The 16,905-nt window shown below is 42.4% G+C and overlaps 1 protein-coding gene across 1 annotated transcript in view; it reads left to right on the top strand.

The window, feature by feature from the left end:
- Positions 1–9,009, top strand: part of LOC100703853 (HLA class II histocompatibility antigen, DRB1-8 beta chain) — a 222,926-nt gene extending 213,917 nt beyond the window's left edge. Inside the window, exons 2-6 of the mRNA XM_025908541.1 lie at positions 6,045–6,314; positions 7,686–7,899; positions 8,029–8,096; positions 8,178–8,291; positions 8,643–9,009. Of these exons, the coding sequence (XP_025764326.1) occupies positions 6,045–6,314; positions 7,686–7,899; positions 8,029–8,096; positions 8,178–8,291; positions 8,643–8,668 (692 nt within the window). The 3' untranslated portion in view covers positions 8,669–9,009. The remainder of the gene's footprint in view (positions 1–6,044; positions 6,315–7,685; positions 7,900–8,028; positions 8,097–8,177; positions 8,292–8,642) is intronic.
- Positions 9,010–16,905: the final 7,896 nt, after the last annotated feature.

The following is a 16,905-nucleotide window of genomic DNA, read 5'->3' on the forward strand; positions in this document are numbered from 1 at the left end:
AGTATGAATTCAAACACCTGTCTCTGCTTTTGAGATTAGTCTTAAAACTTTCCTTTTGACAAATAATACAGTTCGGGTGGATCAGGTGACCCTGAACCTTCCCTTATTCATGTTGCAGTAAGCTGAGGCTCCTGCAGGCTTCCCATGATATACATAGTATTCTTATTCAAGGGGGGAAATACAACATCCAGTTTCTTAACAAAAACATTTCTGCTCTGAACTGGAAGAAACAACCCTGAGTAGAAGCTCACATCAAGACAATAGCTCCTCAGTCCACAGTAGCATCGCTCTGCTAACATGCTGTGTATTTTGTGTGTATTTGTTTTGAGGGGGGGACATTAACCAGTTTGTTTACATATTCCACTCTCCGTGTTTCACATGTTGCATTCGCAGATTCTCATTTTCACAGAGCGATCGTCTCTTTCCGCCTGCACTTGTGCTTCTGAAACATAAAGAACAAGCTGACATGTTTCTAATGACACCAGCGATCAGCTCAGCAGACCCTCAGTTTACCTGCATGTAGTGATGGCCCGTTTGAAGCTGACGCTCCGGAGCGTGTGTCGAAAAAAACAACACACTGGTTCAGAAGCACTGGGCGTTTATCAATATGCGTACTTGTGCGTACTTGCGTTCTCGTGTACTCGTGATACGTCATCAGTCAGAGACCAAGTACTGTTCCAATTCGAAGTACGCATCACGCCGAGAACGCGAAAAAGTCCCGGATGTGTTCTCGATCCGCCCGTTTTATCGAGCATGCATCGGTGTAGACTTGGGACAGCTAAATATCCCAGAATGCATTTCGTCCAAAACTCAACAGCGGACTCCAACCCCCCCCCGCTCGCGGACTTCTCACTACTCAGGTTAAAGAAACTCCAGCAGCTGTCTATAGTATTGAGTGTCCACTAGAATAGAAATAAAAGCGTTCTAACATCTCACCTGCTTGTTTTTATTAAGGTATGTACACGTATGTACATGTACACTATTTTTATTAATAGAGGTTTCACTACTGAGGTTAACAATGATATATAAGTCACTTAGATCACTTCTAAATGTTAATGTTTGGTTTATTTCAGTGTTTTATTTGTTCCTGAGTAAACCGGTTTGGCTGTGATTAAAGTTAAGCTTCATAACATGTTACTTACAGTTAAATTAAGAGGGGACGGCAGTAAAAACTCCGGACCTGTGACATCATCACGTACGCAGGTGTTCCGACTGTACAAATCACGAGTCCGTGCTCGCGTACTTGAGAATTGAGAAACGGCCCACGAGTCCGTGCTCGCGTTCTCGGCGGGTACGTACTCCCGTGCGTTCTCGGCGGGTACGTACTCACCGAGAACGCGAGTACGTACTCGCGTACTTGGGCATTGATAAACGGCCACTGTGTCGAGGCTTGCTTCGTTTGGCAAAAGTCACGTGACCAGTGACGTCCGAAGCTTCATTACGCACGTAACTGCTTCGGTACCTGATTCAAATGGAAGGAAGTGAATCATTTGCGGGATTTGTGGAGTGTGTTGATGGTGACAGATAGCGAACCACTGATCATTCTACTGAGAGATTTGGTTCTGTTGTGTGGGAGTGTTTTGAGTTGATTCTGGTCGGTGGGTTTTCCAGCTTTGTGTTCTGGCTGTTTGATTTGTTTTGTGCGTCTTTATTTTATCTGAAAACTGGACAAACTTGAAATGTAAAAAATCTGCTTTTCATAATATAAATATCATTAAATAACTTTAGAAAAACTTCCATTTGACTCGTAACATTTAATGTTATACAAAGATATATTTTATTTAAAAATATAATCTTAAAATGTTAGTCTGCAAAATGTGCAGCAATTTAATTTATTTATTCCCTTTAGCTGATAGTTTGTAGGACCCAGGTAGACTGTATAACTGCCTCTCTACCAGTTTCTCTGCACTGCAGCCTCTTCTGTGCCATGTGAAGACATTCTCCTTAAGGCAGGAGAAATTATCTCCACGAAGAGGAGGTTCGGCCATCGCACAGTGGAACAAATTCTCTTCTTGAATAAAAATGAGAAAGGGTTTCCTTAAATGCATCATGGTTTTAATTTGCAAGTTCATGAGCATTTTCCATTTCAAAATCAATTCTACCCCCAGGTCAAAAATATGTAAGTTTCCCTAATATAATATTATTTATAAATATACCCGTCTAGAGATTAAATGCATAAGTACATGGAGGCAGGACCTCACAGCAGAAGCATACTCCATAATGTGCATTATTATATGTATGTTATATGTAACGTGGTGTTTTTCAATTATTGTATTTACCAACATCAAGAAGTCACAAGCAAAGAAAGACCACACCATGGTGCATGTTCAAACCAGGAAGGTTTACTGGTCAAAATTATTTATTAAACAAATAAACTACATGTTTTTAACACCAAAAATTACACGTTCAAAGCAACACGACAGCAGCCCAATATATCCAATGAGTGGACAATCATTATGAAGCAGTTGGTTTTATTTTGTGGATTCAAGCTGCTCTTCATACTTTTGGACACAAGATGTCACCAGAGAGGACTGTGCTGAAAAGCCTTGAGTAATGAACCGTTTTTCAATACAAGCTTCAGAAAGCTTCATTTGGCCATCACTACCTGCATGCATCCTCCTCCTCACCTGTCAGCTGTTTAACACCTGCTGCTAATTCATGAAACACGCCCACGTTACCTGGTGATAGTCACAGTTTAACTGTGCAGCCGGTGCTCGATATAACGCAATGTCAGCACATTTTTCTGCACAAGATAAGTAAATATAGTATTTCTCCCGAGCGCAGAGCTGCTGGAGCTTGTTTCCTTACAGAGCACTTTATAGGCGAACCAGCTTTATCGGTGGCTGATGTCCAATCACGGCACACAGCTTTGAAACCTCACCTGAGTTTTAGCTCTCAGTGGTTAAACGCTGGACTTAATTCACTCAGGTTTTGTCTGTCGGGTCATGTTTACTTCACTGTTTTATTTACAACTGAGCAAATCGGTTTGGCTGAGGTTAAAGTTACGTTTCATAACTGCAGATTTTACAGACGTTTAATGGTTCACTGGCACATGTGTTAGACTGAACCATTCACTTTTCTTTATCTGGTGTGTTTTGGATTTAATAGTGAATTTTGAGATTAAACTGACTTTTAAAATGTTTTATACAAAGAGGAAAGAGAAGGCGCATTTCCACCGAGAGGAGCAGAGTTTGCAACAGCATGTTCATAATGCAGACTGCAACCTGGACAGAAATATTACATCATCTGTTTTTTAATAGTTATTCAACTGTATTCTAAGCACCAGCTGTCTGTTAGAATTTTTAGTTTACTTAACTAAAAATAAATGAGGTTAACATATAATTTGTGTGATTTTCTTTCTCTTTTTTTTTGCTTTTTCGGTCATGTTATGTTTAACTGTCAAAGGTTCATTACAAACTATGAAACCCATCGTGCAGACTTCTGGATGATACTTCTGGATGAGACTAAAGGCAGGAAGGTGTCCTTTAAAACTAAACATGTTACACTGTTCCAAAAAATAGTAATGTCAAAGTATATTACTGTAATTCTTTACAGTTTTGTATTGTCTTCCTAGGATATCATTCAATTTACATAAGCAGACTGTGATCTTACATGTCAAAGGTAAAACAACATAACATCACTGTAAATATAGTAAAACACAATGTACTTGTTTGTTAAACATATGTTTCTGTACATGCATATTTAGACCGTAAAAATACATCCAGAAACAGCTAGTTCTCTCCCATCATGCCTTGGGACATGCGCTGCTGTTTAGATGTTCTTGTTTTATTGTTTATGGTTAGTTACTTTTAACTGATATCTTGAATGTTGTGTCTACACCGTAGTGCAGAGTCACTGACAGTTGTTGTTTTGTAGCAGGATGTCACTCATGTACCATGAGTGACTGCTGTTCTGCTGTTGTTGAAGGTTGAGGCACATGGAAACACCTGAAAGTGTTTAAATAAAGAGCTCCCCCTACCTACCCTACCAGCTTGGGGTTGAGTAACAAGCTCAATATCTTTGAGCTGTTTTGTTAAGATTCTTTTGCCACGATCTAAATCAGTTCATGGCCACGCTGTGATAACTATATATATTTTTTAATAAATGTAGAGGTAGGAATTGCATTAATATAAATCTCAAAGTATTCACAACATGCCTGAACAGAAATAGGCCTCTGCACCTGGGGTGAGGGTGTGGCCATGAAAACATTGTGATATGCCATTGGATGTTGGGACACATAATAACATGACGCTAAGCATCGGCCAATGAATGTGAACTAACAACAACAAGGTCGCGGGTATGGCTGCGACCGTAGGAAAGAATCGTGCATTTTACAGTTTTGTTCTGTTCTTCTAGAATATCATTAAAGTTACGTAAATAGACTTTGACTTCACATTTCAAATGTAAATTAACGTCAAATCACTGTAATGTAATGAAACATAATTGTCATGATCATTAAATGTATCTGTTTGTACATATGCATATTTAGATTGTTAAAATACATTCACAACTGTATCATGATTCCACAAATATCTGTCCGTTATTTGAAAGACTGAACTGTTGGATTCAAATGTAATGCTACAGTAAAGTATATAACATGTCTCCTATAAGCTTGTGTTACATCACATAAGTATTATTATCATTGCTAGTTAGGGCGATCGTGGCTCATGAGTTAGCAGTTCGCCTTGCGATCAGAAAGTTGCCGGCTCGAACCCTCTCGGTCGTTGTGTCCTTGGTCAAGACACTTCACCTACTGGCGATGTCCAGAGGGGCCGATGGTGCGATACGGCAGCCTCTCCTCTGTCAGTCTGTCCCAGGCCATGCAATCCATTATTAGTTAAACCAACTGTTAACGGTATATTTCTGGACATTTACATATTATGATTCATATTGCCACATTCATTGACCTTGTTTATATGTAATTTCATTGTTTGATCACGTTACAATGTTCCTAATTTGATGTCTAAAAGCACTTGGGAAAGGCAGAATCCCATGTAACATTAGCACAACAAACTCTGTTTTCACTACTGAAAATGACCGTATTTTTACGGGACAGTTATTTTCTGTTATTTCACGGTCGTATTTTGGCGCCCCAGCTGCCGGAAGATTACCGTTGTTTTACGATGTTTTTTTTAACAGTGTAGAGAGATGTATACATGAAGTAGAGAGATGTCTTGATGCATTCTCAATCATCCAGGAAAGTAAATCTCCAAAAGTTGAATCTGTTCATCTGGACGTAGCGTTTTGTCGGAGAAACGTTTCGTCACTCATCCAAGTGACTTCTTCAGTCTCAGCTGACTGCAGGTTTCAATCTTATTGTAGAGGCTAAGCCTACGCTTGAAGCCACCGAGGTGGTCGTTAACGGGGGGGTGACGCGATGTCACTGGTATGTATGAATTAAGTAAACAGTCAATAAATCCAGCTGTACTTATCTTGTCCTTTTTGTTCTTTATTCCAACACCATCTTGACATAACAGCGCAGCGGTCACAAACTGTTTGCCTTCGTACAATTAACGACACACCTGACGCTGATTACGTGCGTCTACCTTAAATACCTTTACATGAACAAAACAGATAAAGGTGACCTCTAGCGGCCACATACGGTATTAACCCAAAAACGGCTCCTACACTTATAAACAGTACATTTGCATAATGAGTGAAACCAGCCCACTGAAGGAACAATGGGCTGTGAGGTCAGTTCCTTCATCATAATTATGCAAACTCCCATTGTTGATCAATGGTCATGGGAATTTGCATAATTATGATTAAGGAACTGACCTCACAGCCCATTGTTCCTTCAGTGGGCTGGTTTCACTCATTATGCAAATGTACTGTTTATAAGATTGAAACCTGCAGTCAGCTGAGACTGAAGAAGTCACTTGGATGAGTGACGAAACATTTCTCCCACAAAACGCTACGTCCAGATGAACAGAATCAACTTTTGGAGAAGTAAATAGATATATACATGATCAACATAAGTTATTTGTACATCTGTACTCAGCAGGTATGATCAGCTCACAGTCTGATGTTGTGTTTGTTCTCAGATGGGTTCAAAATGTATGTGGTGTCTCGCTGTGACTTTAACTCCACTGAGCCGAAGGACATCAAGTACATGAGATCTTACTATTACAACAAGATCGAGGTCACCAGGTTTGACAGTGATGTGAGGAAGTTTGTTGGATTCACTGAGTTCGGAGTGAAGAAAGCAGAGTACTGGAACAGTGGTGCATACCTGACTCAAGTGAAAGCTGAGAAGGAGACGTACTGCGTACCCAACATTGGTATCTGGTACAGCAACCCTCTGTCTAAATCAGGTGAGTGTGCTGGTCTGTGTGACATCATCAGGTGTTCATGTTGACCTCACTCTGAATCATTTATGATGGACCCACAGCTGCAGGTCAGACGCTGATGATCAATAACTTTAATAAATCACTGACTGTGACACTCTAACCTCAGTCTGTGGCGCTCCCTGCTGGTGAAACGGGCAAACTGCAGCTGTTCGTTATAACACACTGATGATTCATTGAACCTCTTTAAGCTCAAATATTGCTCATATTTATTTTTTTTATATTTCGATATAAATATCTCTAACAGCATGAAGCAGCCTGACAGGTTAATATAACGCTTTTCTTCTACTTCATTTATTTTAAATCAAAAGCCCGTCTGCAGTTTATTTATTGATTCTGATTTTCAGAGCTTGTGTAGCAGCTTCACACCTGCACACATTTACAGCTCAGATCTATGAGTCAGTGTAACAGTGGAGCTATTAAATATACTGAAACAATTATAAAGTTCCCATTATAACCCAGAGGAAACACACACACAGATATTGTCTTATTAAATATTTCACTATTTTGGCACTTAATGCTGGTATTTATTGTGACTGTTTGTCTGTGAAAAGCACTCAATGAATAAGCTTTACTTACTTGAATGAAATCAGCTCCCAGCAGCAGCAGCTCAGAGGAACATGAGGAGAACCAGCTCAGACCTCCTGTGGAGGGGAAGCTGTCTGAGAGTGGAAACTGATTCTGTGTCTTCTGCTTTTGGGCTATAGATGGCTAGATTTACGAGTGCACATAAATGCACCATGAGTGTTGACCAAGCTGTTCACAGGAGTGACTTCCTCTCTGTGCAGTGAGCAGGAGAGCAGAGCATTTTCCTCCATCAGCCAGCAGCTGTTTTGTGACCCATCTGTGTTTGACTGGTTGAGCAATATGATCAAATAGACCGACAGAGCGCCCCCTGCTGGCTCTGGATGGTACATTAAACTGAGTGAAAACACTCAGGGTTTATTTATGTGTGGATGAGTTAAGGTGTTAGTTTATCGTCTAGTCTCCATGTGTCAGTTTTTACTTTTAAACCAGCACAGCAGCTGATCTGCAGGAGGAACAGTTCACTGATGATTCAAACTGGTTTCACTCTGAGTCAGCACTTTTCTGGATATTAATAAAAACTGACCCAGGTTCAAGTCTGGTAGATTTTCAGCACATACAGCTCTGCATGTGTTACCTTATAATAATGATGTTTACAGCTGCTGATGTTTCTTCTCACAGCTGATTCATCATCTGATGTCAGACTGGTTATATGTGACTCTACTGTTGACAGTATCTTTATTAATGCACATGTATACAATCATCCCTGATGATATGACGTTAACAATAACAGAAACTCATAATATCCTCTAGTTAAGCCGTACGTCAGACTTCACTCCACAACACCTGCTTACAGTCAGCATCCTGCCATGTTGGTCTGCAGCGTCTATGACTTCTTCCCCAAATACATCAAAGTGAGCTGGCTGAGAGATGGACAGGAAGTCACCTCTGATGTCACTTCCACTGAGGAGATGGCAGATGGTGATTGGTACTACCAGACCCACTCACACCTGGAGCACACACCCAGGTGAGTCCACATCAGGTCCAGGAGCGTCATTTCTAATAATGAAACCAGAACAAATTTTATCATGAGGTCAGCACTAAAGTTTAAACATTTAAAGTCCAGATCTGAGAGTCAGTGATGTTTGTGTTGAAGGTCTGGAGAGAAGATCTCCTGTAAGGTGGAGCACGCCAGCCTGGAGAAACCTCTAATCACTGACTGGGGTAAATACCTGTCTGTATCTACACACCTGTACACACCTGTCTGTGTATAGATTTGTGTGACTCTCACCTTTGTGTCCTCAGACTCATCCATGCCTGAGTCAGAGAGGAACAAGCTCGCCATCGGAGCCTCAGGACTGATCCTGGGTCTGATCTTATCTCTGGCTGGATTCATCTACTACAGGAGGAAGGCTCGAGGTCAGAGCAGGACTCTCACTCACAGACCAGTTCATAACACACAGAAATCAGTTCAGACCAGTCCAAAAGTGAAACCAGATTACATTAGCCTAAAACTGGTTTGGATCTGGTTTACGTCAGTATTTTTAATATATTGAAGTTTTAACATTTCGCCCAGTTTTAGAGCATTGCTGTTTATTTTCAGACACCTGTTAGATAGATTAATGTTTCAAACACAGGTTTTTACTGTTTTTGGAGGACTCTCAGACCTGGTTCAGGCCCTGAAACATGAAACTTTACTGAATCATTGGCATTGATCTCTTTGTTTTCAGAGTGTGTTGGTGACTGTGTCCTCGTCTCTTCTTCTTCCAGGTCATATCCTGGTTCCCACTAACTGAGCCTGGATCCTGGTCCTGGTTCTGTCTGATGTTATAAAAGCAGCTGCTTCCTGTGTTCAGCAGACTGATGATGATGATGATGATGATCTCTGTCTGGACTCTGAACCTGATCCAGGATCTCATTGTTGTTGGTGCTTGTTGTGGTTTTACTGGGAAGGTTTTGGACCATGTTTAACGTGGACTCTTGTGTTTGATGCTTTATGTCTGCTGTTTAATCCATGTGATGTAATCCCTGTAATCCATGTGTCTGAATGATTTGGGTGTTTCTGCTCATCTGATTAACACAGATCACAGATTTTTACTGGAGGTCATTGTTCTAAAATAAATGATTCAAACTTTGAGCTGTGTGTTTGTTTACCTGCATCCTGTTAATGTCAACCTGAAGATTGTATTATTGTCACAGACACCAGTCTGTAGACCAGTTTTAACCAGTTTAAGTAAATAAATAAATACATTATCCATCCATCCGCTTCTGCTTATCCTTTTCAGGGTCACAGTGAGGCGATGGAGCCTATCCCAGCTGTCATAGGGCGAGAGGCAGGGACACAGGGACAGACAACCATTCGCACTCACATTCACTCGCACATTCACACCTAGTGGCAAATTGGATTATCCAATTAACCTATCCCCACAAGCTGCATGTCTTTGGACGGAGTAGCCGGAGGGAACCCACGCAAACACGGGGAGAACATGCAAACTCCACACAGAAAGACCCTGATGGGGGAATTGAACTCAGGACCTTCTTGCTGTGCAGCAACAGTGCTAACCACCGTGCCACCAATAAAATAAATAAATAAAATAAAATTTTAATTTTATAGCACCTTTCTAGATGGGAGCCCATGTGTCTTAACCTCAGTGCATGACCTTACTCTGAGTCATCTGTTACCAGGCAGAACTCCACTGCAGCCGGTTGCCGAACACACAGGCCTCTATTCAGTTTCTAAGTTATGTGTGATGTATTGTAAGCATGTATGCAATTCTTTCATAACTCAAGGTCACTTTACTCAATAGATCAGTCGGACCTCGCGCCGCTGAAGCTTCCGACCATCAATTAATTGACCGAGCTTCAACTCTTTAATTAGCACAACAATGCAATGTGTATAACATGAATACAGTTGCACCTGCAATGAAAGATTATCATGTGATTAAGCTACCACCTGAAATACAGACTTTAATGTAACCTCAACAGCTTCAAAAAATGTGTCGATGAAATGATAACTAATGCAACATGAATAGTAACAGCAAAATAATTTTCTAATCTCTACAAATCACAAAGTGCTGCACATAAGATAACAAGTCATAAAAAAGGCTGAGTATGATTTTTACCTAATAAGTAAATTTGTGACGCACACACAATTAGATTTATACTGAATATAAAAATAACTCATAATCAGTTGATAACAAATTGGTCAAAGTTAAACACATAAACATATATTTAAAATTAATATTCTGTACCTTTAAAGGAGCCAACAAAGTCCTTTCATTATTCATTTTAACATTGCTGCTGTTTTAATGTTCAGATAATGATGTGAGGGCAAAATGATGAAGTCCAGATTTCTGGGTGGATATGATGTCAATGAAACCAGGCGTGAACATTTTATCAAGAGGCCGGGGTTTATCCAATAACACTGAATTACAGGATTAAAGCAGAGATAAGTCACAGGATATCAGTTTGTGTACAACAGTGAATGTCACCTGACATATTCACACAGTGTTCAAACAACATTCAGTGACATATTCACTATATGTCACTGAACGTTGTTTGAACGATTGTTCAAACAACTGAAAACAACAAAAGGATTAACACTGAAGTGTTTATAACTGTTAGGATGCCTGGGTCGTTGACCCGGAGTTTTGAGTTTATTATATTATTTATCATTTCTAGTCTTTACTTTCCTTTGTTAGAGTTCAGTCTTATGGTTTAGGAGGGATGACTATTAGATTAACTGATGAAACAAGGGCTCATAGGACAGCGCTAGTCGTGCCCTTAACCGTTCATACATTTGTGTTCCACGTGAACGCCAGGTCCAAGTCTTTACGGGGGAATGGGGAAAGGAAGGGAGGTCTGTTGAAGAATTTATTGAAGAGGTTGAAAGAGTGACAAGGTCCAGAGAACAGAGCACCGAGGAACAGTGTGATTTTATACTTTCATTGTTGCGTGGGCCAGCACTTGAGGAAGTGAGGTTATGTATGAGGGGTCAATCAGTTGGGCCAAGTGATTTATTCGCCTATCTAAGAAATGCGTTTGGTGAGAGGCGTAGTGTCACACAGCTCCTGCAGTCTTTTTACAACCGTAAGCAGGCAGATGGAGAAGATCTCTGTGATTATTCCCATGCACTTTCTCAGATACTGAGCTCTGTAGTAAAAGAATGCCACTCTGAGGCGTGAACTAAGGAAAATTGTCAGGGAGAGACCACACTCTAGTTTGCTAGAGGTTTGGGATGAAGCTCGGGGGGGATGGAGGATTACCAATCTCATTCCACGAAAGGGTTGAGAAGCCACATGGTTCAATCAGAAGCCTTAGAGGCCCAATGCTCGGTAACTAAAACCACTCCAAACAACGATCCCCCCTTCAGTGTTAGAAGAAGTGCAACGGGCTGTTGCCCACCAGGAAGAGCAGTTAGCAGAATTAGGAAAAGCACTGACTGCACTATCAACTGCTGCAGGGGAACTGTGTAGACGTGCCCCACAGACTCCCCCAGACCCCAATCCAAGAGTTAAACCACAGCCTGCATTTACACCTGATGGTCAGCCCATTTGTTTTAAGTGCAGAGGGGTTGGGCATATTGCCAGGAAATGTTGACAAATCAAACTCGAGTATGTAGGACTGTAGAAATCAAACACAGGGAGTGGAGGTATCATGTCTCCTCAACACTGGCAGTCAAGTGAGTACCATCTCAGAGGGGTTTTTCAACAAACACTGGTCAGCAGAAGACACAAATATCCTTCTACCTTTGAATGGAGATCACGGCAGCTAATGGACTGGAGATACCTTATGTAGGCTATGTGGAGCTGGAAGAAGAGGCGATGGAGCGGACAATCCCAGACAGGGGGTTTCTTATAGAAAGAGATTCAGCACAGTCTTGCTCTGTGCCTTGTCTCCTTGGAATTAATGTAATTAAAAAGTGCCAAGAACTAGTACATGGAGAGTTTAAAACCACAATGAAGGGTAACCTTGACAGTAACTGGAGGCAGGCTTTTCAGTGAGTACAAACGGTTAGTGTAGCAAACAGACTTTCATGTGCCAGGCTCGCTGGGATAGATGCTGTCCATGACCCGGTCTCATCTGCGGCTACCATCATGGCCAAAGGGCTCAAAACTGTCAGTGAAACAGGTCCTTTAATGCTACTTGAACCTGGCAATGCCCCTTTACCTGGAGGGTTGGTAGTTGTGCCAACCTTGATAACATCAGAGAGGCATATTTTTCCTGTTCAGGTCATGAACTTGTCTGATGAAGACATCTGGTTGCAACCCAGGACTAGACTTGGACTTTTGACTGAGGTCAACACTGTAGACAATGACCAGTTGTGTAAAGTTCAGTTTCAGAGAATTTCAGCAGATACAGATGAAGTGAGCGTAAGCACGCAGCCTGAATCACCCACAGATGTTCAGTCCATTCTACATAAAGTTAAGGTTGGTGGCACTACAGACCAGCAGGCACAACTAGCTTTGCTGTTGGGAAAATACTCATTTGTATTTGCAACAGAAGATGAAGACCTAGGGTACACAGACAAAGTGCAACATGAAATACACCTCACAGATGTCATACCTGTGACACAGCCCTACAGACGGATTCCCCCCACACAATACAATGAAGTGAGAGAACACATTGGCAAGTTGCTACGGAGGGGAGTAATCATCGGGGCGACCGTGGCTCAGGGGGTTGGGAAGGGCACCTGTGACCGGAAGGTCGCCGGTTCGATCCCCGGCCTCTATGTCCTGGTCGTTGTGTCCTTGGGCAAGACACTTTACCCTACCGCCTACTGGTGTTGGCCAGAGGGGCGATATGGCAGCCTCGCTTCTGTCAGTCTGCCCCAGGGCAGAAGTTTGTGTGAATGAATAATGGCATTGTAAAGCGCTTTGGGTGCCTTGGGTGCCGCTATATAAATCCAATGCATTATTATTATTATTATTATTATAATCAAAGCGAGTTCTAGCCCATATGCTTCCCCAATAGTGCTAGTCAGAAAGGTTGATGGTAGTCTGAGGCTGTGTGTCGACTACAGGAAGCTCAACTCAAAACCAGGTGTGATGCTTTTCCCCTCCCAAGAATCGATGAGAGCTTTGATGTGCTGAGGGGTGCTAAGTTCTTCTCCACAATAGATTTAGCAAGTGGGTATCACCAGGTAGCCATGCACGAACGTGATAGGCCCAAAACAGCATTCACAACCCCTTTTGGCCTTTATGAGTACGTAAGGATGCCCTTCGGTGTGTGTAACGGGCCCGCAACTTTTCAGCGACTCATGCAGGCTACAATGAGTGACCTCATTTTCCAGATGCTACTTGTGTATCTTGATGACATTTTAGTTTTTTCTGAAACATTTTATGAACATCTCCAAAGACTTGAAACTGTACTCAGACGCTTGGCTGAAACTGGTCTTAAGGTGAAGCTCGAAAAATGTGCCTTTCTTCAGGACACAGTGAAGTTCCTGGAACACCAAGTGTCAGCTGAGGGGGTGGGGACGGACCCATCCAAAGTGTCTGCTGTTAAAGACTGGAAGGTCCCAACCACTGCCAAAGAGCTCCAGTCTTTTTTAGGGTTCTGTAGTTCTTACCGGAGGTTTATCAGAGGCTTCTCACAGACTGCAGGGCCACTACATGACCTGGTGAACAAATGCTTAAGTGCAAAGAGATCTGGATGGGCAGGCCGCCATTTTGATGCAATGTGGACTCCCATGTGTAGTTCAGCTTTTGAGGGGTTAAAGGAAAAACTTACCTCTGTCCCTATTCTTGGTTTTGCTGATTTCACACAGCCTTTCGTACTGGAAACAGATGCCAGTCAAAATGGTTTAGGGGGCGGTATTGTATCAGCAACAGGGTGACACAAAGCGAGTCATAGCCTATGCCAGTCGCCGGCTACGCCAGGCTGAGAGGAATGACCGTAATTACAGCAGCATGAAACTAGAGTTACTAGCTATGAAGTGGGCTGTTGCTGAGAAATTTAGGGGATACTTACTCAGTTTGAAGTTTGTTGTGCTCACTGACAACAATCCTCTTTGCCATCTTAAAACGGCTAAGTTGGGCGCAGTAGAGCAGAGATGGGTCGCCCAGTGGTCAGTTTTCGATTTTGAAGTGAAGTATGGACCTGGCAGTTCTAATGCTGCTGCAGATGCCCTCTCAAGGCAGAAGTTTGCAGGGGAGCCGGAGGCTGATCCAGATTCAGAATTTGATGACTGTGTCCCTGTCTGCATCCTGGTAAGGCGAGGGACTGCTCTGGAACCAGATCTTGTAGTTAAAGGTCTTGAATGCTGTAAGGTGAGACAGATATGTGCTTGGGAATCAGGCTCAGGAGCGGTGGCAGAGCAAGGAAATACTCCTACACTCCCAGGCTATACCAGAGAGGAATTATTAGCATTTCAGGGCAGTGATCCTACCATCACAGGGTTCAGAACTTTTTGGGATCATGGAACGAAACCTAGTTACAAGGAAAGGGCAGCCTTATCCAACCTGGTGAGACAACTTTTAAAACAGTGGAACCTTATTCAGGAAAGGGAAGGTTTGTTGTACAGGGTTGTTCCAGAGTCCCTCCGTGGGCCAGTATGGCAGTTGCTTTTGCCTGTTTGCCTCAAAGGTCAGGTCCTAGAGAGTGTCCACAACAAGATGAGGCACCAAGGGATTGAGCGCACGGTGATCCTGCTAAGGGAGAGGTGTTTTTGGGTAGGTTACTATGAGGATGTGGAGAACTGGGTTAAGAACTGTGAAAGGTGTGTCTTGTCTAAGACGCCGCAGCCAAAGATTAATGCCCCCATGCAGGCATTTCTGGCATCCAGGCCATTGGAGGTAGTAGCTGTGGACTTTACTGTCCTTGAACCAGCATCAGATGGTCGGGAAAGTGTGCTGGCTCTGACTGACGTGTTCACAAAGTTCACACAGGCGTTTCCAACTAAGGATCAGAAAGCCGACACTACAGCTAAGGTTTTGCTCAGGGAATGGTTTATGGAGTCCCAGAAAGACTCCACTCAGATCAAGGACGAAATTTTGAGAGCGAGATTATAGCAGAACTTTGCAAGTTGTATGGTGTTAAAAAGACCAGGACGACTCCATACAGACCACAAGGAAATGCTCAGTGTGAAAGATATAACAGGACTCTTCATGATTTACTGAGAACGCTTTCACCTGAAAAGAAAAAAAAGTGGCCAGAATATCTACCTGAGCTTGTGTATGCTTATAATGCTACTCCTCATTCAACAACAGGGTACTCACCCTACTATCTTCTTTTTGGTTTTGAGCCTTGCCTTCCAGTTGATGCACTGTTAGGCCGTGAGTGTGTATCAGACAACGGTCAGAACTGGCTCTCTGTTCACCAAGAGACTTAAGCAGGCCCACATGTGAGCCCCAGAGTATTCTGAGCAAAAAGCAGCAGAACGGATTTCATTTCAAAATGCAAGATCGTCTGTGCTCCAGTATTCCAAGTGAGCTGAGATTGCTGTGGAATAAGATAACCTTTATTAGCCCCACACGTGGGAATGTAAGTGTTTATAAAAATGTATGTAACACTTCCACATTTTTTTAAAGGAGCCTTGTGTGATTTAGCTCTTTGTATTTTCTTCTGCACAGACAGAGGCCACTGTCATATTTTGTATTTTATTTCATTTCCTTTATTCCTCGTATTGTATTGGCCCATTTTTGTTTAATCAGTTATTCTGTTACTTTGCCACGTTACCTCTCGTGTTGTCGATGTTCAGTACAAGTCCATATGGCCGCTGTTTGACAAAAGTAAAGGTCAAAGGACATTTTTTGTTTATTCAGTTTATTCAGTATGACAATAAAACTGCACATTAAAAACCCCAGTAATTGTGTCCTGTGTGGCTAACCATTTCCCAGGCTACATACAGACTGGTCATTCGAAAGGTAGGTCAGATATTTTATTAGAGGTTCAGCAAACTCTTTTCAGGATGCATATGATGGGTCTGTCAGTAGTGTTTGTATGGGTGCCGGCTCACTATGGGGTAAGGGTGAATGAAGCAGCAGATAGGTTAGCAAAGGAAACCACTAATCATGAGATAGTTGATCTGGCGTTGAATTTTGGTCAGGAGGAAGTAAAGAGTATTATTAAGCTAGAAATGAGGGGTAGATGGCAGAAATGGTGGGAAGAAGACAGGAGGGGAAGGTGGTCATATAAAATTCAAAGGGGGTGGGAGTGAGGAGATCCACAAGAAGGAGTTGGCGAGAGGAGGTGGTGGTATCAAGACTGAGATTTGGGCATACGGGTTTGAATTCCACACTGTTCTTGATAGGGAAACATGCCTCAGGGAAATGTGATTATTGTGGAGAGGATGAAACTTTGGAGCATGTTATTTTGCAGTGTTGGAATTATACGGTAGAGAGGAGACGATTGGTCCAAAATCTCAGTAGCATTGCTATGAAGCTTGATCTTGTAGGGTTATTACAGAAGGAGTCAGGGGATAAATGTTATCAGGCTTTTTTTCAGTTTTTGAGAGAAGGAATGTTGTTTGGGAGGATATGAACGATATGTTGTTGTTTTTTTGTTTTGTTTTGTTTTTGAGCGTGATTTCTGTCCACACTCCATACCAGTGGTGGCGGTAATGCACCATGCAGTTGTTTGCCAACTGCCAATAATACGTAAAAGAAGAAGAAGTGTCCGTGTCGCGGACCGCGAACAAGTCCAGACGCTTTTCTTTCAAGCTCCTTAGACTACCCTTATCTACCCTCATCTTGCTGTGTGTTCTGTCTGCGTGAACTTATTTTGTATTCTCAGTTTTGTTACCCTTTGGAGTTCAGCATTAAAGCTGTTTAAGTTCACGTTTGTCTCCTGAGTCTGCACTTTGGGTCCTTTTCCTGCCTGCACACAGCCGTCACACAACAGAAGATCGCGACCAGAACATGGACCCCGCAGACTCTTCAGCCTTTTAGTTTAACGATGACTTGGAGCGGATGATTAAGCTTCTTGACCGCATTGCCCAGGCCAAGGATTTGAGGACCATGGCGGACGGGCTAAGCGCAGTAGATGCTGTCATTCGGAGCAACCCTCGGCTAACTCAGTTTTCTATGGACAC

The sequence above is a fragment of the Oreochromis niloticus genome, linkage group LG7 (assembly GCF_001858045.2).
Source record: "Oreochromis niloticus isolate F11D_XX linkage group LG7, O_niloticus_UMD_NMBU, whole genome shotgun sequence".
In the NCBI taxonomy this organism is placed as follows: Eukaryota; Metazoa; Chordata; class Actinopteri; order Cichliformes; family Cichlidae; genus Oreochromis; species Oreochromis niloticus.